This window comes from Palaemon carinicauda, chromosome 16 (assembly GCF_036898095.1).
Source record: "Palaemon carinicauda isolate YSFRI2023 chromosome 16, ASM3689809v2, whole genome shotgun sequence".
NCBI classification, from domain to species: domain Eukaryota; kingdom Metazoa; phylum Arthropoda; class Malacostraca; order Decapoda; family Palaemonidae; genus Palaemon; species Palaemon carinicauda.
Window position 1 is genome coordinate 1,339,763 of NC_090740.1, and position 24,564 is coordinate 1,364,326.

Below are 24,564 nucleotides of genomic sequence, written 5' to 3' on the forward strand. Positions count from 1 at the left end.
AATTTTAGAATAAATAAACAGATAATTTTTAATTTTAACTATCTAAAATTTTGAATGATAATTTATAGTCGAATAATATAAGATTTATAATGTTAAATAGTCATCTTTATTATTAAATTTTTTATTAAATTCGAATCGAACGCGCGCATTTGTTATTTTGGCTTTCGTGGGGAAACACCAAATTGTTGGAGAATTGCACAAATAATGACGTCACTCATACAACAAATTGGCAGACTTGCAATTCGCACTTTCAAAAGAGAGCCCCAAGTGCCCGAAGCAGTATTTAACAGCCGTTATGAACAGCTTTACAACTTGGTTAACAGAATTACGCCAGAGGATATCAATTTAGACCACAGGCTGCTCAGTGACCGTGGCCAGTTCAATGTAAGTTTCCGTGTCGTACTGCGGTTGATTTCAGTCTAGGCTAATTGCATACTTATTATATGTCTGTAAGCTTTCATTTAGTTACATTTTATTACTAATTACCAGTTTTGGTAGTCGTCTTGAGAGGCTGGTGTCGTTTGCCTGAGAATTTGGAGGCCAGACCTACCGTAGTCAAAAAGCCTTTTCTATACTTACGCCGTTTTATTATAGTTACTGCTCAAAAGATTGTCCCGTACGTAACTATAATTTTACCACATGCTACATTACCCATAAATCATAGTATTATTTCCTATAACCACAATCATTTTCTTGTAATGTTACCCAGTTGATGCTGTAATTTTTTTCTGAGTAAAGGTACATGTACATACATACATATACCAAGGCACTTCCCCCAATTTTGGGCGGTAGCCGACATCAACAAATGAAACAAAACAAAAAAAAGGGGACCTGTGGCCGTGAGGGCATATAAAAATTAGAATAGCGCCAACGTTATCCCTGCGTGTCGTAAGAGGCGACTAAAAGGGACGGAACGAGGGGGCTGGGAACCCCCTCTCCTGTATCTACATCCTGTGAGACAGCAAAGGTACATGTATCCTAAGGAAATGGATGGTTATTATTGTACTGTATTACAGGGTAATGTAACCTAGGGAAAAAATATTATTTTACTGTATTACAGGGCAATGTAACCTAGGATAAAACTACTTATTTCTTATAGAAAAAATTACGCTCTCTTTAAAAATGACACTCGATCCCGTCGTAAATGAATAGTTTCTGAAATATATATATATCTATATCCTACGATAATGGGGGGCCCCCAGTGGGAACTCGGAGTTTTGGGTTGGGAAAACATACTGGGGAAATGATATATAAACGTAAAACAAGCCTTTTCTTCTCGATACATTACCTTCTTGGATGTATGATAAACAGAGGAAAAGACAAAATAGTATAACTGGATAAACTTTGGAGGCGCCGTTGCAAAGGCTATGGAGCCATTGTAGGGTGCCGGCCAGGTCCGTTTTCAACCATAGAAAATGGGAATATTATAAAGTGGGGTGGACTGTGGCCGCCGTTCTAAAATCGAGTTCGTAGAAAACGGGAATATCCAGAACTGTGGCCGTCGTTCTAAAAACGATTTTGGCGGGAGAAGCTAACTTAAAAAACCCACCTAACCTATGCTGAAAGCCGTATCCTTACCCGGGGGGGCGAAGCCCCCCCGGACCCCCCCACCCTTACACAACAGTTTCCTTGCCTACGACTACGACGGGAGAAGCTAATTTAAAAAACCCACCTAACCTATGCTAGAAGCCGTGTCCTTACCTACGAGTACGACGGGAGAAGCTAACTTAAAAAACCCACCTAACCTATGCTAAAAGCCGTGTCCTTAACCCCCCCTTACACAACAATAATATTAACTGAATAGTTATATACTGAAATCCATGTGTACTTACATGATTAATATTCGTAATCGCTGAATTCCGAATCTTCGGGAGGCGCGCTGACGATCTTCTTTCTGACTTTCGATGGGCGGGATGGACCGGGAGATATGGATGGTCCAGGAGAAGTGTGTGTAGCGGCCGTTGTTGATGGGGTTTGGCAAGTTTTGAGAGGGTAAACACGATTGATTAATTTCAAGAATGCCTTCAGTTGACACTCTGATCCCTCTAGATATCGCTTGCGAACACAGTAATTTGAAAAATAACTGTCATACATGTGTTTCCCGATATTGCACTTAGAACACACACCGGAAAAATCACTTAACAGGCCTTTGAAATACAAGTAATCACTGAAATTGTTAGTGGCCATGAAACTAAACACTTGAAAAAAAGTAGGGTCGTTAATTTGGTCGAACTTAATTATATCTTCACAAACACGAGATGTAGCACCGGACGCCATGGTGTCTGCACTAGAAAGAACGAGCGTGCGTCGTGTGAGGTATGGTATGATCGAGATTTTTTAATTCATGAATTCTGATTGGGCAAAAAAATGCCCTTAGGCTAATCCGCAGGTCAAGTGGGGTCTCATTGGGTCGTTTCAAAAGTACCGCGGCCGCGATTAGTTCGGTAATTTGCCACTACAGCGGTGCTATCGCTATCGTAACGCCAACTACAGCTAGTTTTTTTAACTACGGGAGCGAGAAGATTCGTGGCCGGAGTAAGAACTCGAGCCACATAAATTTTCAGGTAATTTAGGGTTTTCGGCAAAAAACATAAAATTGTGCGATTAAGCACATATTTAAGATCCGTATACCATTTCCAAACGATCTTATTCTATACAAGATAACAGTGGGAGCGATAATAAACAAAATATGGGGGGGTGGCCGGAGCGCTACAAACTACCCAAGGCTATGTCTCATGAAAAAATACGGTAACCAGAGCTGCCAACGTGTGATGTAGAGCTGCGGCAATGTTAGCGTAACATGCTAACATTAGTAGCGTTTTTCATTTAATTTTTCTCATTTTACTTGCCGGTTGTGGTTGCTCCCGTTCGTTCGTTTGTACATAGCAGGTTTTGACCTTCTGCGCAAAAACCCGCCTCCCCACGCAGAGACTCTTCCTCCACCAATAGGATTTCTTCTTCTCTAATCGTGAAATGTAACTATTCGTCTTCTCTACCAGCTTTGTTCAAGTCTATTAATTGATCCAGTTCAACTATACCATTCCTTTTATGTAATACCCTTGTATACATATTACGATTGACCCCAGTATTACACGTTTTTTTTATCTGATACCTTATAAAATCACCCCATTTTATACTCCCATATTATTTATCATACATACAATTTTACCTTCCTATATTACTTTTATTCATTTTGTTACTACCTTGTCACACCCTGATTTCACAAAAATACTTGCTCTGGACAAGTTTCCCATTCTAGTTCATTCATGTTTTCCCTCTAGACTCCGTTGTTTTCCTGTTAACCGATCACGAACCCATACGTATGTAAAGTTTGCACAAGCGGGGTGGGGGTTAATATTTCCCTACCCCCTTCCCTTACCTCTTCAAGTGGTCTATTCATTACCCTTACACCAAATCCTTTTCCCTGGAAACTTTGTCTGTGTCAGGTGTTCATTATTTCAAGTGAGATTTTTTTTCGTATTTTGGGATGGAGGAAGTTATAGAAACTTGTAACGGCTGCAGTATTCCATACTTAAAAGCATTTGCCAAATTTCATGTTGATTTTTTTTGATATGTCATCCAATGTTGATAATTTCCTTAAAGCACACAATGTAATACCTCAACGTTTACAGTGCCCCAAGTGGCGTTCCCTCCTATCGTACAGGAAAGACATTCACGTATATTGCTGCAATACCCAAACTAAGGTATCTAAAACCAAAAAGAAACGCCGATCATAAAAGTAAGTCATTCATTTCTTTAATTTTAATGTTTTTATAGTGCTAACCTCAACATTACCTCTTGCCAGTAGAAGTTGGTGACCTGGAAAGGGGGTCCGGGGGCTTACCCCTGGGGAGTGGTAGTGACCTGGGAAGGGGTCCGGGGGCTTGCCCCCAGGTAGGGGTAGTCACCTGGGAAGGGGGTCCGGGGTCTTGGCCCCGGGTATGGGTTGTGACCTGGGAACTTCTAGGGTAGGGTAGGTGGGTTTGTTAGGTTCTGTACCCTTTTGTAGCTTTTTATGTTTTGTGTAAAGGGTATATGGTAAAACGCTTTAAAATATACATTCTAATATTATTGTAGCATTGCTAACGTTAGCAATGCCACCGTATTATTATTATTATTATTATTATTATTACTATCCAAGCTACAACCCTAGTTGGAAAAGCAAGATGCTATAAGCCCAGGGGCTCCAACAGGGAAAAATAGCCCAGTGAGGAAAGGAAATAAGGAAATAAATAAATGAAGAGAACAAATTAACAATAAATCATTCTAAAATAAGTAACAACGTCAAAACAGGCATGTCATATATAAACTATTAACAACATCAAAAACAAATATGTCATAAATAAACTATAAAAAGACTCATGTCTGCCTGGTCAACAAAAATGCATTTGCTCCAACTTTGAACTTTTGAAGTTCTACTGATTCAACCACCCGATTAGGAAGATCATTCCACAACTTGGTAACAGCTGGAATAAAACTTCTAGAGTACTGCGTAGTATTGAGCCTCGTGATGGAGAAGGCCTGGCTATTAGAATTAACTGCCTGCCTAGTATTACGAACAGGATAGAATTGTCCAGGGAGATCTGAATGTAAAGGATGGTCAGAGTTATGAAAAATCTTATGCAACATGCATAATGAACTAATTGAACGACGGTGCCAGAGATTAATATCTAGATCAGGAATAAGAAATTTAATAGACCGTAAGTTTCCGTCCAACAAATTAAGATGAGAATCAGCAGCTGAAGACCAGACAGGAGAACAATACTCAAAACAAGGTAGAATGAAAGAATTAAAACACTTCTTCAGAATAGATTGATCACCGAAAATCTTGAAAGACTTTCTCAATAAGCCTATTTTTTGTGCAATTGAAGAAGACACAGACCTTATATGTTTCTCAAAAGTAAATTTACTGTCGAGAATCACACCTAAAATTTTGAAAGAGTCATACATATTTAAAGAAACATTAACAATACTGAGATCCGGATGTTGAGGAGCCACCGTCCTTGACCTACTTACAATCATACTTTGAGTTTTGTTAGGATTCAACTTCATACCCCATAATTTGCACCATGCACTAATTCTAGCTAAATCTCTATTAAGGGATTCACCAACCCTAGATCTACATTCAGGGGATGGAATTGATGCAAAGAGAGTAGCATCATCTGCATATGCAACAAGCTTGTTTTCTAGGCCAAACCACATGTCATGTGTATATACAGTAGTATGAAAAGTAATGGGCCAAGAACACTACCCTGTGGAACACCGGATATCACATTCCTATAATCACTATGGTGCCCATCAACAACAACTCTTTGAGATCTTTTACTTAAAAAATCTATAGTAACGTTGGTAACGCTGTGTATGATTGGTAACGTTGCTAATGTTATCGTTCGCAGTGCATACGTGAGTGAAGTGACACGTATTAACATGATATATATAACAAAAGACATTATATTGGGTTTGTGACTTGGGAACTTCTAGGTTAGGTTAGGTGGGTTTGTTAGGTTCTGTACCCTTTTGTAGCTTTTTATATATTGTGTGAAGGGTATATGGTAAAATGCTTTAAAATACACATTCTAATATTATCGTAGCATTGCTAACGTTAGCAATGCCACCGTAACGTTGGTAACGTTGCTAATGTTATCGTTCGCAGTACATACGTGAGTGAAGTGACACGGATTAACATGATATGCAGTACATATATAACAAAAGACATTATATTGGGTTTGTGACCTAGGAACTTCTAGGCTAGGTTAGGTGGGTTTGTTAGGTTATGTACCCCATTTTTGTACCTTTTTATATATTGTTTAAAGGGTATATGGAGAAATTCTTTAAAAAACTCATGATAATATTACCGTAGGATTGCTAACGTTAGCAATGCCACCGTAACGTTGGTAACGCTGTGTATCATTGGTAACATTGCTAATGCTATCGTTCTCATTGCATACATTAGTGAAGTGACACTTAATTTGAACAAGTCATTATATTTAAACATTTTAACAGAATACATATAACAAAAGACATTATATTTAAACATTTTAACAGAAAATATATGTTTTCCTGTAGAAAATAATGTGATTTAACCGGTTTTGACCTTCATTTCATGCGTAATAACGGCAACCAGTTTGGCTACTTAAAAATAGTCGAATTGGTTGTTCTGTTTGTTTGCGGTTGAAATGAAGGTCAAATCACGTTATCTACTACAGGAAAACATAAATTATCTGTCTGAAATGACAATCTGTAATACAGTAAAACTTTACCAAAAAAACTACCTTTTTTTATAGAAAAATGTCCGCTCTCTTCGAAAATGACACTCGTTCCTGTCGCAAATGAATAGTTTCAGAAATATATATATGTTAACGTAACATTGCTAATATTAGCGAAGCGAGCCAGTGGCGGAACAAGAATCATATTTTCTGGGTTGACCTGTGGCGGCCGGTGAAAAGGGGTCCTTCTAATACACTTTTCTGATAAAATCTTCCAATTATACCAGAGAAAGATAAAAGCATGGAATGCAGAGGTTACAACCCTCGCGCGAGCACCTTGTGGGTGTCGTGTATAAAGCAAAGGCGCGTGAAATCCACTATTCACAGGTTGTCTTCCATTTAGTTAATTCCTTCGTCAAAGGGATGGGCCGATACAAAGGCCCTAGCCAACCTACCAGAGTCACGCCACCCACGCCCCGACGCGAGCGCCATCTGAACAACATCCTTCTTTTTGGACTGCTACATTGTGGGATTTTTGTGGTGCTCTCGGCTATTTTCACACTCGTGGATTTATTTCGTCATGTCCGAAGCTCCATCTTCACCCATTCCAATGTTAAGTACCATAGTTTGTTTTGACAGCTTTTTGTAGTACCGGGCTTTTGTTTTATATCCAGTATAGTCTGTTTTATCATTCCCGTATTTAGAGTTGCTAATGCAAGTGCAACATTGCTAATGTTAACGTGCGCAGTTCAACATTACCGCTTGCCAGTACATACAAGCTTGATGATTTTGTTTTCTGGCGAGCGAAGCGAGCCCACGGCGAACAAGAGCCATTATATTTAAACATTTTAACAGAAAATATATGTTTTCCTGTAGTAAATAATGTGATTCAACCGGTTTTCACCTTCATTTCAACCGCAACAACAACCACCAGTTCGGCTACTTGAGGTTAGTCAAACTGGTTGTTCTGTTTGTCTCCCGAACACACTCCCGTCCCTCCCTCAGGCCTCCCCACTTGCCTGAACCGACACAATATCCCCACCAACAGACATCACAGACTCCTGGGGAAGAGCAATGGGCCGCTTCCCCGCAATGGACTTAAATCGTCCCCTACTCTGTGTAGGGGAAGGCGGCAGAGAACCCCTCTCCGAAGAGGCATCGGGCGACGCTAGGGGCGAGGCAAAGCTGGACTTCTTCGGCGATCTCTCGGTCGCCTTCTTCTTCTTAGTGCCATAGCGCACCCACTGAATTTCGTTCCAGGACTCGCACTCCGGACACGTGGCTGTATGGGAACACACACTGCCCCTACACGACGAACACAAAGAGTGGGGGTCGACTTCCGGCTTGGAAAGAAAGGTCCCACAAGATTTACCGGCCATAGGCCCAGGGCAACGGCGGGGATGCTCCATAACGCAACACAAAAGCACCAATCGACACAGGAACATAGAGGGAAAGGTAGGATAAGGTAAGGTTTGAACACGAGGGGACCACGTGGGTACCGCGTGAGACAAAGGGCCAGGGGACACAGAGGGTCGCACTGGGTGAAGAGAGCGCGGCGTGTTATCACGTCGTGACCAGAAAACTTACTGGAGGTCGAGACCTGAGCGAGCACGCTCTCTGACCCCGGGTCGCCTCGTGGCGCGTATCCCTCCGTCAGAGGTTCCCCCGCATAGAAAACAAAGATAAGGTAAACTACATAAAATTCTGGTCGGTTGGGAGGAGATCCCAGATACTCCTAAGAAAGTTGTTTGAAGTACAGTAAGTACTGTTAGGAAAAATACAAATTACTTAAAATTTGTGATTTTATTGTTTCTTTGTTCTTCCAAGTGGCGCATGTTGTGCTACATGCGTTAGCTGAGTGGCCAAGTATTTTGGCAGACAAAAAATTGGCGACTCAGCCACCCACGCATTACCCGAAACGGGCATACTTTTCTAAATAGCAGAGAGGTATTGTACGAGTTACGACATATCTGTTGCAGAGCAACATCTGGGAACATGTGCATAAATATTTGGAAGCTCATAATTGTTTCTGAAAGACAGGTAATGATCATGTCATACCAAAAACCAAACAGCTTGCACAAGCGAACACAAGCAACGCGTACGCAATGCTTATAACTAGCCATCAGTCTCCTTAATGTAAACAAACAATGCAGTTAAAGTGAGAAATACTTTACATTTTAATCGACTGATATATAAGTTACTATGCCCAAGCCCCCATTAAACATATAGAGAAAAAGGCCAAACTAGCCAGCACTCTTCCATTTCTTATAGCTGCTTATGATTCCCGACTCAAAAATAAGAACACCAGGTCCAAGAAAATGTTCAATTCCAGAAAGGTCACTCTCCAGATCAGGGTCCTCTGCCGGCCTAGGCAGATGACTCAGACGGAATCGACCTTCCGCAAGTTCTTGGCACTACAGTAATCAGAGAGCTTGATAAGCTCAGTGAGGTGTCATCCGAGCCCATTGAAGAAGGTGTCGCATTAATCGACCTATGCTATGGCACTTTTCAAGATTCTAGCCTGAACTTCAAATTACCTTGGTCCAGATTAGCAGGGGCAATTATGAACAAGGCTTACCTCCAAGTTGCATGACCAAAGAACTCTCTGTAGTCAAGTCAGTCCTACAAGGTTCTTTCTCCAGAGTTTCTATGTCCCAGAAGATGTTACCCATCTGGCAATCGATGACGTGATTGAGGAGCTGAAAAAGGGGTCATCGGTGGAGAAGGTGAAATATGAGGGTGCCCTTTTTTTGGCTTCCGAGTCCACAGGAATGGAATCGGCATACATGGCTAGCCTCGAGGCTACTTCATAGATTGACCATTGGTCAGGGCCGGTAGCCCATTTTGCGATGTCCCACTTTACCTCAGACAACCTGAAGAGGCAATTTACTGACCTCATTCTCTTTGGTGCGGAGGCTGTTGCCTTCTTAGTGAGCCAGTCGGCCAACCAGTAGGTGAACTGGGTCCTCAAACGGAGAGATGCAGTAACAGGTTGCTTCTCCAACCTCGTAGGATAGAAAGCTGCCCTTTTGTTACGGAACTCATCAGTGCTTGATACAATGTCCTTGTTCCCCCAACGGGACATTGAGGTGACTGCTCAGTACCAACCCTCTCAAAAGTCTCAGCTGTTGTCTAAGTGGTTTGTCAGTGAGCCAGTGGCGGGATATCTGTTGGTTGTTGACACCTCATTATAATTTGTAAATGCCATATGCCCAGCCTCGCTGTTATCATTCCCTATGAGAAGAACTGGTTTGTATAGATAAGAAAAATAAACATTACTTTAAAAATTTGTCATTTTGCAAACATCATGGTAAGTTTAATTTTTATAAATTTAATTTTTTCTAAAATTTTATTCAAAGATCTTTAAAGAATAAACATCACATGAATTCCAAGAGTGTATTGAAATAGATGTGATAATTTTGAAAATATGATAGTACCAAATCCTGTGTAAAGATTACATATATTGATTTATTTTTATAACTGCTATTGGCATTGACCAGATTACATATATTGATTTATTTTTTATAACTGCTATTGGCATTGACTTTAAAACAGGATTTAGTAAAAATAATCCTTCATGCGGTATTCAAAGCTAAAAAAAAAAAATTGTTGGATGTGTACATTGTGCCTGTTCTTTTAGGTCAAAATATATTGTACGTTACCCTATGTTGCAGCCTAGCACTGATGGAGCACCAGTCACGTATATGCAAGTTTATGAGGATAATGACGTCACTATTTGTGTATTTATTCTAAAACGTGGCGTACGCTTGCCATTGCATGATCATCCAGGCATGTTTGGCATGTTAAAGGTAAGAATATATAAACTTAGACAATAATTCTTTTACTTTGTCTTGCTAGATATGGTATAATAGTTTTTAATTAATTTTTATTTTCATATAGGGCATGATAAATTTTTTGCCGAATATATCGTGATTTCTTGAGAGGAAATTAGTAGTAAATGACCCAAAAATCGATGACTGTAAACATCCGTATCTTAATGTTGAGATGAAAAGCTAGAATGAAATAGAGTACCTCATGTGGTAAGTGGAGGAAGGTTTGGTCTTTTTACATACAGTTTTGATGCGAGACGAGTTACTTTACCGTCAGTTGATATGTTGAAATTAGTCTGAAGTTTTCCCACACTCAGTGACTAACTCTTTTGGCTCTTGGGTCTATTTTAACTGTAGTTAGTTATAATGAGACCAAATACCTCATGGAGTAAGGATTAGGATTAGTTATGGTACTGTATATGCTAGCAAACATTATACAGTATTTAACCCATAGGTGTGAGTGGGACTTAGTCACATTATCCTTGCCAGGCACATGTTTCAAGCCTGCTTTTAGAATCAAATACTCCCATGGGATGCTGATGTCCCATCTTTCTGCTTATTCATCTAACATGCTGGGACACTGACATCCTGCATGGCCTATAGGGGTTAAGAAGATAGATATAGTCCTGATGGAATTCTCTGAATCTAAATCAGTTTCATCTGTGGACTATAAGGAAGTACAGAATACCTCTGATATGAAAAGCAACTTTACTTGAATTGAGTGATTCAAAAGCTGCTTGACAAGGTAGGTACAGTAACTGTTAGTGGAAATAGAAACGTAGGAGGCCTCACACCCATTCATGCGCCTCACTTTCATGTTCTGTGGTGTAGTAACGTGAGATCTCATCCATGACTAGGAAAGTGAGGTCCCCTAGCCAGAAAATCTTGAACTCCCACTACAATAAAGATACCTACTTGAAGACTACAGGTAGTCTCTTATTTGTAATATGGACATTGATTCAATGGTACCTGTCATTAAATGAGGTGAGATTAGTTCACCATCACATCACTAATCTCTGATGATGGTTCGTCTCCAGAAACTGGTGAGTGGGACAAATTAAGGCAAGATCCAGGAATAGTGCAGATGATCAGGGGATACCACCTGTTGTTTTATGAAACAAGGATATACATTATTCATCTATCTTAATTGATCCTTCATAACAATTAATTAAAAAACATAACTGAAATGCTAAATGACTCCTTGGGTTCTTGTACTTGGCATTAAGCTTAAATTGCATTCCATTTCATAGATGGATGTAGAACAAGGTCAGATGAGAATTCAGACAGAAAGTGTAAGAGATAAAAGGGTGGAGAGAAGTCATTTCATGTTTAATCCTGTGGAGGGAAACCATCTTAATAACATTGAAGAAACATAATTTAAGATTATACCTTCTGGGCTTGAGGGATTTGTTCTCAAGGGAGAAGGTAATGTTAGAGCAATACTTTGTTAAGGATACTGTACAACTAGTTTCAAAGCGACCAAAGGACAGGAATGGAAAGGAAAAGGTAAAACAATATAGTCATGGACAAAGAATAAAACATTTAATGTTGCCTGAAGTGAACTGTATACAGGGTATAGTACCCCTGTAGGGATTCCTCGTAACTCTTTTACCCCCAATGGATGTACTGGTAAGTTTCACAAAACTCATCCTTTTACCCCCATGGATGTACTGGTAAGTTTCACAAAACTCATCCTTTTACCCCCATGGATGTACTGGTACGTCCTTGCAAAAAACTGCTATTTCCTTTTTTTTGCATATATTTGATAACTTTATGAGAAACTTCAGGCATTTTCCAAAAGAATGAGTCCAACCTGACCTCTCTATGACAAAAATTAAGGCTGTTACAGCAATTTGAAAAATATATATTGCAAAATGTGCTTGAAAAAAAAAAAAAAAAAAAACGCCTGGGGTTTAAGGGTTGGAAAGTTCCAAATAGTCTGGGGGTAAAAGGATTAACAGTATGTGTGGATTTGTCATTTGTTTTCATTTTAACTTAAAGAGATTATAGTCTTACAAACAGCTTGTTTTATTTTTCAGGTCATCCATGGTGCGGTATCTGTTCAGAGTTACAGCCATTCAAATGCAGAGTCTCTAGAAGAGAAGCTGCAAGAAATTCTAAACACAAGGCCTATTGCGGGAGTGTGCCCAGCCACCAAACATCCGAAACTTATGGTGACGGCAAGCGATAATGCTTGCCGTCTTTCGCCTAACTCTGAAAATATGCACGAAATCCTTTCTGTTGACGGCCCCGCCGCATTCCTCGATATTCTTTCCCCTCCGTATGGTACCGATAAACGATTAGGTATAGAAAGAGATTGTCATTATTACCAAGAAATTGAATCATTTAATGTTCCATACTTGTCAAGTGATAGTTTGACTTTGTTAGTAAGTATTCCTTCACCTTCTGATTTTTGGTGTGACCAGGCGGAATATACCGGGCCCATCATAGACAGAAATGCCATTGAAGAGAATGGCTCTTAAGAATTCTTTAGGTGAAATGAACCATTAAGTGCTTCATTAGGAGTGCTGTTCTTTCAACTTGTTTTAAAAAAAAACTTATTTTGCTCCTAGGCTGTTGGGTCAGTTAATTCCTAATGGTTTCCACAACTTCTGTGGATGAGTGAGATGGGGTTTATGCTTTTTATTTGTAATGGTCATAAGTGATATTACAATGTAAAGCTATTGATTTCTTTATATAGCAGGGCGGGTGTTTATGGCAATTTCATTTAATGAAGTATAATCTGATCTCAGGAGGCCCTTTTTTTTATAAATAGCTATTAATTTCAGTTTATGAGATGCAGTGGGATTGTAAAAGATCATTTTTTTTTATTATGACGGTTATATCGTACTGCATCTATTCGCCGTATGAAGAGCTTATCAGTTTAACGCGTGGAACCTGAGGTGGACAGATAAGGATTATACCAGATTATTTTCAGATTCAGAGGTATTTGATGCTGTCATGTTTCTGTTGCCTCAATCGTGAATATTGCTTGATTTAACAGTAGTTACTGAAGGTAAAGTATTGTATTCTATGTTACATCTCTGCTGTTTGTATTTATTTTTGTATAAAATCAAAGTACTTAGCAGCTGAGGACAATCTTTTTTCCTATTTTGAATATTTATATAGTGCTTGCAGTGAACAAATTTCTTATAGTGCTGCTAAAAATAATTGTAAATTTACAAATCTCTTGTTTTGTGATTGAAAAACTATGCATCTTTTTAATTTTTCCAGTTTTACCAGACAGACAGTTCGTATTTTATATGGATATGCATATGTGTTCTCATGATGTTTAAGAGTGGTATGGTATACATGCATGTACTGTATATTGGATGACAAGAGATGAATTAGGATTTCATTGGGAATATCGATAGAAAATTAAGGTACTTTATGTATTCCCTAATATAAGCTCGAATACAATCAAAGCATCAAGTAACGTTTGAAACTTGAGGTAAAGAAATGTCCACGAAAAAAAATGCAATTGAAAATTGTATTGACATGAAACTATTAAACTCACTTGAACTGTGATATAAACTTTGGCTTTATATTTTCACATGTAATAGTATTTACAGTATCATGAAATGCAATGAAATGAGAGATAGATACTAAATAAAAAATTCTACTATTATCAACTCCTATGCAAAAATCTACAAAATATAGAAATTAGTTTTGTAAAGGAGAGAAGCATGGAGAAATGTATTTCGAAATGTATTGCACAAAAACACAAAAGTATAAAAATACAGTACTGTAATTACAAACTGCCAAAAAAAAAGATTAAGATATAAAAGAAATTAGAGAGTGTACAAGCATATTTTATCGGAAAGTGGGTTATGGGGCAATTTTTAATTGAACCTTCTGTGACCATGCATAAGAAGCATAAAATCATGAAAATAATAAATATAATTTAGGTCATGAGGTTGTGTGCATCGTTACTTTCCGTTAGCTTGCCATGTATATGAAATGAGTCGTCCCTTGTTATTTACAAGTAGATTCTTGAAAAGTTTTAAGAGTCTTGATGTGATGACAGTTTGTGAATAATGTTCCGTTAGAAGTAAAACATTCGTTTCCTATGGTTCCTCAACTTACAATATTTCTTGAGCACTAGTAAAATTGAGTTAGGTACATCTCTATTGTATATTACAGTACAAGCCGCTATTTTTTTAAAAGTAAATTTAATTTTTCATTGATATGCAATTCTAAGTCTTATATAGGAGTATTGTTTGAGCAAAAGCAAGTTTGGTCATTGAAGCTTGCTAATGAGTGGTAGGGGGAAGAGTTCTTTTCTCTCGGTATGGAAAAGTCCCACTTGTTCTCTCACAACAGGAACAAATGTGGGATAGATTAAGTCCGGCTATTGAATATAAGATTCAGGTGATCATATCTAGGAAAAATACAATTTACTTCCAAAAAAAATTCCAGTGTGTTCCAATGAATGACACAAGGTTTTATCTAAAATGAAATAGTCAATCCTTAGGTGAAAGTTCTGTCTCAGAGGTACACTGAACAATCTGTACATTGAAAAGACTGCAAATCTTATTCAGTGACCACCCGAAAATATCAGCTTCCTGGTCGCATATAGGATCAGTGGAAAGACGACTGTAATTTCCTATACAGTCTTGCATTTAGTGATAGGGCCCTATGTCAACATTACAACAAATGTTAAAACATTGTTCCAAAGTAAAAGTTAAGAGAATTTCTTTCATGAAAGATACAGTTCAGTAGGTAATAACCATCATCATGTGATCCCAATGATTAGCTCTGATACTTCCTTTAAAGGGAAGATGAAGGGAATTGCACATTCTTTGACTCTGGGTTTTTGCAGTACCATTATTTTTATTAAGAGATCCAAACACCCCTCCACTGTAGACTTGTGTCTATCATGAAACCTGAGAAAAGATGTTTTCCTGTCCAATAGCAATTGGAGTAGTCACTCATTTCTGAAGGAAAAAGTGTCCAAAGACTGAAGAGTGATATTATTCAGATAGGAGAAGGAATGGTCTGGTGTCCACATTCACCCCGTGTACCTGGACAACTGAAGAGTTTTTCCTCACCTGAATGAACAGGGTAATCCCTCTACCCTGGTTTCATTGGCACTTGCATTGGTACCAAGTTGTTGCCATTGCTAGATGAGTGGTTATATCCATATGGTTACCTATTAAAGTCTGCAGGATATAGTTTCAATGGTCACACCCTCATTTTGCTGTCAGTGTACATAGTGGCAGTATCAACACTCAGGTGTAATGTGTTAGGCCATTTGTAAGTAACAAAGCACAGTTCTCACTAATTATGTAACCATCTCTTCTTGATCCCTATTAAAGAAATTTCAGGGAGGGGATTGTGAAGCTCTCAAACCTCGGGTCAAGAACTGAGAGGTTCTGACTTTTTGTAACAAATTCTGGAATAAATGAGATTGAGAGCTCATTTCACCCATCAGAGGACAGTAGGAAATACCATGTAACTTGCCTAATTTTTATGCTAATGCTAAGATTAGGAAATAAACAATCTTGAGAATAGTGTCTCTATCCAAAGTCTTTTAACAGATTCATTTGGGACCCGAGAGAGGCTTTGTAGAACTAAGGGAATCTCACTATTAAAGCCAGACATTACGAGGTGGACAAGACTGCTCAATGCTCCTCTTGAGTATTTAGAGCTCCCATAAGAATTTGAGAGCAATACCCCTTTATTTGAGGACCTTAGAGAAAGGACGAAACAATAGACTTTTACCAGAAAGACTGAGAAAAGCTTACATTAGTCAAGCAAGACAAGAAAGTTTGCTAATGTTAATATTAACTCCAACAAAGAAACACCCCTACACTGACATGGACACAGAAGTTGGTCGGTCACTTTTCTTTGATAATTCACTGCAGGAGACTCCATGGTTTTCCCAATTTTCCCAAATAGCCTCACTTTTTCATACAAGTTGCTATACAGTTTCCAACATTAAATTGGAATTATCCTGGACTGATAGAACTTCAGCAGGTGTTAATGTGGTAAAAGCTAGTTACTTTACCTTGCAGATCAGGATAAATGGCTGGTAGGTATACACACCAAGGTGGTACCTGTGTTGTTGGAAGACAACTTCCAATGCTGCCCTACAGTTCAGAAATAGTGAGAAAACCCAGAGCTTTACTTTACCACATGGCAAATAGATCAATCACTGGTGATCTCCACAACTCGAACAATCTCTGATACATTGTAGAGCTCATTCAGTCATAGCAATCTTCCTCCTGACTAAGTTGTGTGCCAAGACATTTCTTCTTATCACAATGTAGTTATGTAGTTTTCCCTAGCTCAGTGGATTGGTAGTCTACCCACTACCCACTTGTGCATCTCTACAATACAGTGCTAACGTTCAAAGGGGAAGGAAAGCTCGTGATATGACGTAAGCCACTACCACAATGTTTTCGTTCATCATCACCACTGAGTGACCCATCCATCTGTCTTAAAAAGCTTGCCACTTTAACAACACCACTCACATTGAATAAGTAGAAGTCCAGACGAAGGTTATTTGTAGTCCACATACCCAAGGGAACTAGATCCTTCAAGGCTGTGCCTCCTCTTTCCCTCAATGTGTCTCAAGAGAAATCTGTCTAATAAAAGGAAGTTTAGTGGAACCTCCACCAAGAGATTACTGTCATCTATACACCATTCCTGATCATCTGTCACTTCTGGGCTGTAGGGCATAGTTTAATCCAAGAAGGGGGTTCAGGGCTGCTTCCTCAATGAAGCTATTGAATATAATGCCCTCTATAGTGCACAAGCTTCTTCAAGGATGGTAGATGACTGTTCACAATCTGCCAAAGTGGAGCTGGTGGTTCTTGTTGGGAATGGAAATGTCTCATGACCTTATCATGGTTGATGACATGAGAGTCTATAGGAAAGACTCACTTCTGTTCTATTTATCAGCCTACCCAAATTCTTCATCTGATATTTTTATTGCCGATCCAGATTTAAGTTCACCATTATCTGCAGATCATGAAAAAAAGTAGGACGTTGATCTCTATTTGGAATGCTGAAGATGCCAGTAAGGGAATTCCTTTTGCATAGACCCAAACTGGCACAAAGGTGACACTCTGAGTGGATGAGTAAACAATTATAGATATTTTAAAGCTCGCAGCTTTAAAGTAATAGACAGGTCCCTGGAAAGCATTGTGAAAGCATTTCTAATTGACTGATGGATGTGTATTTGAAAATATGCATCCTTCTGGTCTATGGAAATTATGAAGATAGCCTTCCTGATAGAAGCTAAATCAATTCTAAGTTTCTATCATGAAAAGAGATTGAAGGACATATTCAATCAGGTGACGGTAGAAAATTAGCTGGGTCATCAATGAATTCTACCACTTGTTTTTCCATCGAGGGCCTCATCTTGACTAACAAAGTCAGGGATATTTGCTATCCAGGAAGAAAGACCAGAAATCTAATCAGTTGGAAAGATATGGGCAAGTTGCTGTCTAAGGATATGAAAAGCATTCCACATCTCTTGACAGCATGTGTTACCGTCTTGGTATCCTCTTCTGTTTTTCCCTTGACTTTTATCAATGGCCATGTTATGTTGAAAACACCATACTTTGTTCTTACCTGACATTCAGGCCATGTTTTGAAGGGCAGGGAAAAAAAGACTAAGAAGACAGCCTTCACTTTACAAAATGGAGGTTATTGAACTGCAGATCAAAGTTAGGATGAGGCCTGCTTCTTCTCAACTCCAATGTTGATTGAATAGTACCTGAAGACTTATCATGGGTAACATTTGAAGGTGTCAAAGGCACCTTAAAATTAACCATGTGGTACAGAACAGTTTCCTTATCTCAATCCATGCCATAACCTTCCTTTTCAAAAGGAAAGGATGAGCTTGATACTAACCCACTTTTCAGTTGTGGAGGCTGCTCTCAGTCTTGACCTGATAGAAGAGGTTACAAATGACATTGCATCTCTTAATCACAAGGTTGTCTCACAAATTAGCAGATTGAAACACGAGGAAGGCCAGCATCAACTTTCCCATCACCAACAGCTGGAGCTAAGCTATCTTCAGAACTATATTTGAAGATATGCTGGATGAAAGTGAATTCTCCATTCCCTCCAGTACCAATTGAGTGAGCAGGATCTAAGGCAGCCCTAAGAAGGGTTTGGACTACTGAGAACATTTTACTGACAAATAAGACCAGTGATCTTGTGGAAAAGCTTCTTCACCTCAATTTTGTATGATTCTAACAGGTTAACCTCTTCGTTGTTTCCCACTTCCACCAAGGTAGAAGAGGCTGATGCAGCTTACTAACTTTGGAAGGTTCGCTGACCCACTTAGTTACTGATCCACTACCTTAGTAGAAGAGTAATAACTTGTGATCTAAAGACATGGAGGATGATCAAGGTTAATCGACATACCTAGCCCTGTTAGAGCCCAGTAACAGCGAAACATAAGCCATAGATAGTGCTATTCCTGGACAGCTCCCCACCCAGCTTCTTTAAGAATATGCCATCCTGATCAGTAATGTACATGGACATACTAAGTCATGAATCAGACGGAGTTGGATGATCCAACAAGGTGGACTTCCACCTATTACAGGGAACTAGTCAAAGTGAACACATTACTGAATGGTAACTGGTCCCCCAAAATTTTCACTTGATGCCAGAAATAGGATCTTGACAGAAGATTGATTCCTTAAAGGAGTACAATTTCATTTTGCCCCTCAATTAAGATGAGTGAGGCATGTATGAAATCAATTAAAACTTGAGGAGAAGAACACTTCTGAGCTCCACCTCAGTTTATGGTCTGAGAAGAGTCGGAGATTGTTATTAAAGGGAGAGAAAATTAGACCGTAAAAGAGGGAGAAGCTCAAAAATGCTACCAAATCTTGCCCCGTACTTCTCTGATTCAGTCGAAGCAACTTTTTGCGAAGACCCAAGATTTGTACAGCAGCAACAGAAGGTGGCACACCCAAACCAGGAACAGCAACCACAGCAGTTTATAAGATAGCTGAACTCACCTAAACTATGGTAGCAAGAAAGAGGGCTTACCTATTATCCCTAAGGGTGGTCAAAGAACCTTCAACAACTCGCAGAACTCTAACACAAGTTTCAGAGTTTACAATAACATATGCAGGGTTCTCAACAACAGTGCACTAGAAACATTGTAGGAAAGAGGAAAGAACCTAGACTTGTCTCACCAGTTATCCGCAGACTTAACAGCAAGGGGAAACTGACAAGACAAGGAACAAGTCAACACCAGCAGGGACAAAAGTGGAAGTACTATTCGGAGGGAAAGTTATGTTATATTTTAATTAAGTATTTTAAGCTTCATACTCCTCTTCTGCCCTGAGCAATATATCTGCCGTGAGTAACTGACAATTCCTCACACTTCTAACAAGGTAGATTCTTGGAACAATCTTGGACATTGGAAAGAACAAATTTCGTGGTGGGGACACTATTCTTCCAAATATGCAAAAAGCATAGAACATTTTCGCCCTAGATTGTTCAAAAACAACTAGAAGATAACAAACGCAAGCACTAAAAACACTGCAGAGCACGTGACCTTAACAACGACCAAAGAATAAATGAGAGTTCTGTAAGTTGAGTTGCTGTGACTCTTCTTCATTCAACAAACAGTTCTATAACTTTGGCATCAAGCCTCAACAACTGAACCAGCTGTCACTCGAAAAATACTCCTATGTTTCTAAAATTTATCAAATGGCTACAGAATTGAGGATATAGTATAATTCCCAAGCAGTTTCAGGCTTTCTTGTCTCCTCTTCAGTATTATCAATTCTAGAAAGTAGATGTGATCTCAAAGCTGTTTGTTAATTATATTGTATATCTATTCATCAAAATTGCTGTTTTAGTCTATTCATTGAAATTATTTATTACCGGTAAGCCTTTGATACAATACTAGGTATTAAATGCATGCTGTCCCAAAGTTTTTATTGGGTTATGTTCCTGAAGACCTTTTGTAAGTCATGTTTGTTGATGGCCTGCTTATAATTTTCTGAACAGTACAGATAAATGTACTGTACAGTGTATGTATATATATTGTACTGTCTTTACTAAATTTCTGACGAATACATACAGAATCTCAGTTTTATTAAACCTATGTTATTTTATAATACATAATAATTTGAGTATAAATCTTTTTACCTCTTGACAGCAAAGTTAGGAGGAGGAGATATTTCACCATGTTAGCCTGCGTGTATGTTAACAAATTATTTTGCGAATGAATGAATGAATGTGTGTGAATTTACTTGATCATTGAGTCACTGCAAATTATTACCTTTAGTACAAGTCACTGTAAAGTTTAGGTGATTTTCATCTTTTGAAATCTCCCCTGTTATATTTAACATGTGCTTCATTTAACGGATATCTCAATAAGGGTTTAATATTGTCTGTGCACATTGCTCGGTGTTCTATAGGCCTTGCTTGAGGGGGTCTGCAGGGTTTCTTCGGCCCATAGTTACACTTCCTTCCTATCCCTCTACTTTATCTCCTTTCCACTTCCTTTCTTCTTTTGACCCATAGCTGCACTTGTTTCTTATCCTCCTGGGTTATATCTGCTCCACTTCCTTTCTCCCTCCTTTAGCCCATAGCTGCACTTGTTTCTTATCCTCCTGCTTTACATCCGTTCCACTTCCGTTCTCCCTCCTTTAGCCCATAGCTGTACTTGTTTCTTAACCTCCTGATTTACCTCCGTTCCACTTCCTTTCTCCTTCCTTTAGCTCATAGCTGGATTTGCTTCTTATCCTCATACTTTTAACTCTGTTCCACTTCCTTTCTTCCTTATTCCTGTCCAACTTCTAACTTGGGCTTTATAGTGCACGTGGGTTCCCTACCCCCTAGTTAAAATTAGGCACTGAATGCCCTAACAGTCCTCACCACTGTTCTATAATATAGCCAAAATTGAAAATCCTATATAATCTCTCGGGTAAATCATTTGTTTTCAGGCTTAGGTCAGCTTGGTGAGTCATGAAGGACGTGTTTTTAGACCCACATTTCTCTGTACAAAAGACAGTACCTCTTGTGTTTTCCTAAAAGGGAATATTGTACTAATTTAAAGTCCTGTGCTTCGGAATGTCCACTGCTGCCAAGTGTTCAGGCTGGTTTCAGCTTGGACCCCCTTGAATGTAAAACGCCCCTGAAGGTATCTTGACAACTGACTGATCCTAACCTCCGTCAAGAGGCAGATGCTCTAGAATTAAGACACTGCTTTTCTGTGATCAGAAACCAGGGAAAAGTAGAATCTCACGCTGAAGCAAAGGATCAAGTAACTGGGTATGCTGAGGTCCACGGCAGTTGTGAGAGTCATTCCATCAGAGGATCACATCAGCAGGCTTAAGGGAGGTGGCACTCCTTTCCTGAGCAGCAAGAACCCCCGGCTCAACGGTGACAATATCTTCTGGGACATTTTTCCTCGAGTAATTCATTCCAGACAGGTGTGTTTACGAATGGTGTGAAGTATCGTTAGTCAGGAACCAGCAATCTCCCTTCTCGTCCTGTTCCAGTGGAACGAGGTACGGATCGACCTTTCCAAGTGGTTGTATGAAGAAACTTTGCCCGCGGATTGGCTACTTAACTCTTCATCTCCAGAGATGGTTTTGTTCGCGGATACATCCAAGGAGAATAAGTTGCCACTGGTGGCAGTCCCAGAAAGGACTTCCATGGTGACATAAGTCTCTATAGTTTTATTTATGAAAGATCTATTTTAATATTGTTACTGTTTTTAAAGTATGTTATTTTAATTGCTCATTACTTCTCTTGCAGTTTATTTATTTCCTTTCCTCACTGGGCTATTTTGTATTTCCTTTCCTCACTTGGCTATTTTGTATTTCCTCACTTGGCTATTTTTCTGTTGGAGCATCCTACTTTTCCCGCCAGGGTATTGGCTTATCTAGTAATAATAATAACCGGTCAGAAATCCTATATTCTCAGGAGTTTGATAGGGCAATCAATTGTTTTGAGCAACAACACTGCGGTCGTGGTTTATGTTAACAAACAAGGAGACACAGTCACACAGCCTATGCGAGTTTCAAAGTAAATGTACAGCTGGGTAGTGGAAAATGCTTTAGGGCTGTCTGTGATACTGATTCCAGGAAGCAGAATTTTCTTCAAGACAGACCCAGTTTCCAGGGGAGGTTGTAGATTCAGAATGGAGTATATATCCTTGTCTGACAGAAAAGCTTCTGGCTCTTTGGGGGGTCATACTATGCAACTCCCAGTGCTCTGTTCTCCATTATAGGCCCTCGGGTAGCATTCAAGGATGCTTTCCAACTTCTTTGGGGCCACTGGTACAATTATGACTTTCTCCCAGAAGACCACAAGATCACAATCTGTGAACTAGTTCTGTTCTGAGAGAACTGCCCCTTGGCATACAATTCACGGCGAGCTGCACCTTCATAGAACCCTGTTCCTCCAATCCGTCTGCAGTTCACAATTTTTTTACAGTACAGTATCTCCTTTGGGTGAAAGGCTTTTGTATGGGACCACTCAGATGTGGGGGACCTATGATTTTATGAGTCAACGCAGATGTGTAGGGACCTACTATGAACCTCTAGCTCACCGACAGGTGGATGGGTGCTGTACCCCCACCTGCTGGCCGTTAACTACCCCATTAAGTTTCAACGGCCACTCCGGGCCTCAGTTAAGTCATACTCCTATGAAAGGATCAGTTTGTATATCTAGGAAAAATACAAATTACTTATATTGTGATTGTTCAAATTAATTTCTAGGTAGGGGTTATGCCAGACATCCGAGATATGGGCAGCTCTGTACGATGTAAGGAATGAGAATCGCAACTTGTTGGCATTTCTCAAGTGCCTAGACAACTGATCTCAGACTCCACATTAGAATTAACTCGAACCTTTAAGAACTGCATGCTGAAGAGAAGAGGGAATACTCTTGCCCTCTTCTTAACTTGAAGTATGACCCAATATCTTTGCCTGCTTTAGGCCTCCTAGAACTGGGCATGTTAGCTAAGGTGACAGACCAGGTTTCTTTAAGTAACCAATTTTCATTTTAATAAAATCCCCATTCCTCACACGGTTCCCCTTCACCCCTATCTCTCTGATAATTCTTTTCATTACACAGACTAAGTAATCACCTTCCTTACCCTTTGCTATTTATATGCTCCATGTCTAACTCTACTATTTATATACTGCATGTCACGTCCATCACCAGAACTCACTTTCTTCCCCCCAACCTTTGTCATGCTATTCCCTATACTCTTTCATCATCATTGTCCTTATCCTTGCACAAACCTTTCCAGTTGCTATCCTGAGAACAATCACCACTCCAATTCCTACCTGGGGCCTCCCCTCTCAGCTAGCAGAGCTCATCCGATCAGCTCACATTGGCTGTGAATGTTTTCTGCACATTCATGACTGCTACATCCAACCAGATTTCTTCATATGCCTGATACTTTCATCACATCCTTTTCCTGCATTCAGGGCTAACCCCAACCCCTCCTCCCAACTTGTCTCGCAACCAACTGTCAACACTTCTTTCTCTCTCTGCTTTTTTCATTCCAAATTCCTTTTCTTTTGCCAATAGGTGCTGAAGTGTTAATTTGCTTTTATAGACATTTTCATATCGGCTATAGTAATACCCCTCCTAACATCTTTGCCGACTGTCACTCATCCTTGAATATTACAGTAAATAGTACAAAATAAATCTACATTACATTTATTGTTCCTATGCAGCATATAAAACCTTTTTCTTTAATGAAATTGTTTCGGCCTGACCTGGAATCTGCTGTTGGAATTGGGTAACGGGGAGTTAACAAACTGACGAGGGTGCAGAGCATGGAGCCCCACCTCCTCTCCTGTGGGAGAAGATTCACTTGATTTTTTGGTTCTGACGCTGTCGAGTGCTGTACACCTGTATCGACAGTTCCTTACAAAACTTTGTAATTCTCTCTCTAGGAAATTGAAAGATTATTAAGAATGGAATTTAAGCAAGAATTGACCGTTTGTCAGGGTAAGGGTGAACATCAGCTGTGGATCCACACTCCTTCTGTTCCTCTTCTAAGGATAATGTCTGTTTGCAGGCATCCCCATATTCCAAATGTTGATCTTGGCTTCTGGGCCAGTGGCAGACGTATGCACTGAAGGGGAAGAAGAAAGCTGGGTGTTCATCAGTCGAACCAAGAACACACCAGCAAAGTCTGCTGCTGCTACTGTCTCCTAGTTGAAGCCATTCTTGTGAGCCCAGGTCGACACCATGGAATAGATCCGAGTGAAGGCCTGAGGTGCTATGGATAGGCCAATACACAGCGCTTTGAACTGGTATATCCTATTGTCGAAGACAAACCTTAGATACTTCCTTGATTACTGATGGACTGGGATCTAGAGGTATGCATCTGTGAGATCCAGCATTATCAAGAAGTCTGATGGTCTGACCACTTGAGAAGTCTCCATTCTAAACGTAGTTTGTTGTATAAACCCATTACCAGCACTCAGAGGTCTATGACTGATCCCCAGCCTCCAAATGCCTTCTTGACAAGAAATAGTCGACTGTAGAAGCCTGGATACCTGTTCTGGACCTCTTTT

General features: G+C 39.6%; 2 protein-coding genes across 3 annotated transcripts in view; both read left to right on the forward strand.

The window, feature by feature from the left end:
- LOC137655613 (serine-rich adhesin for platelets-like) overlaps window positions 1-24,564 on the forward strand; it is a 488,048-nt gene that overhangs the window by 79,735 nt on the left and 383,749 nt on the right. The window lies entirely within an intron of this gene.
- On the forward strand, window positions 152-17,875 carry LOC137655608 (2-aminoethanethiol dioxygenase-like). Its single transcript, XM_068389511.1, has 3 exons — window positions 152-384; window positions 9,881-10,015; window positions 12,076-17,875. Exons 1-3 carry the CDS (start codon window positions 205-207, stop codon window positions 12,517-12,519), a joined length of 759 nt encoding a protein of 252 aa, XP_068245612.1. The 5' UTR covers window positions 152-204; the 3' UTR covers window positions 12,520-17,875.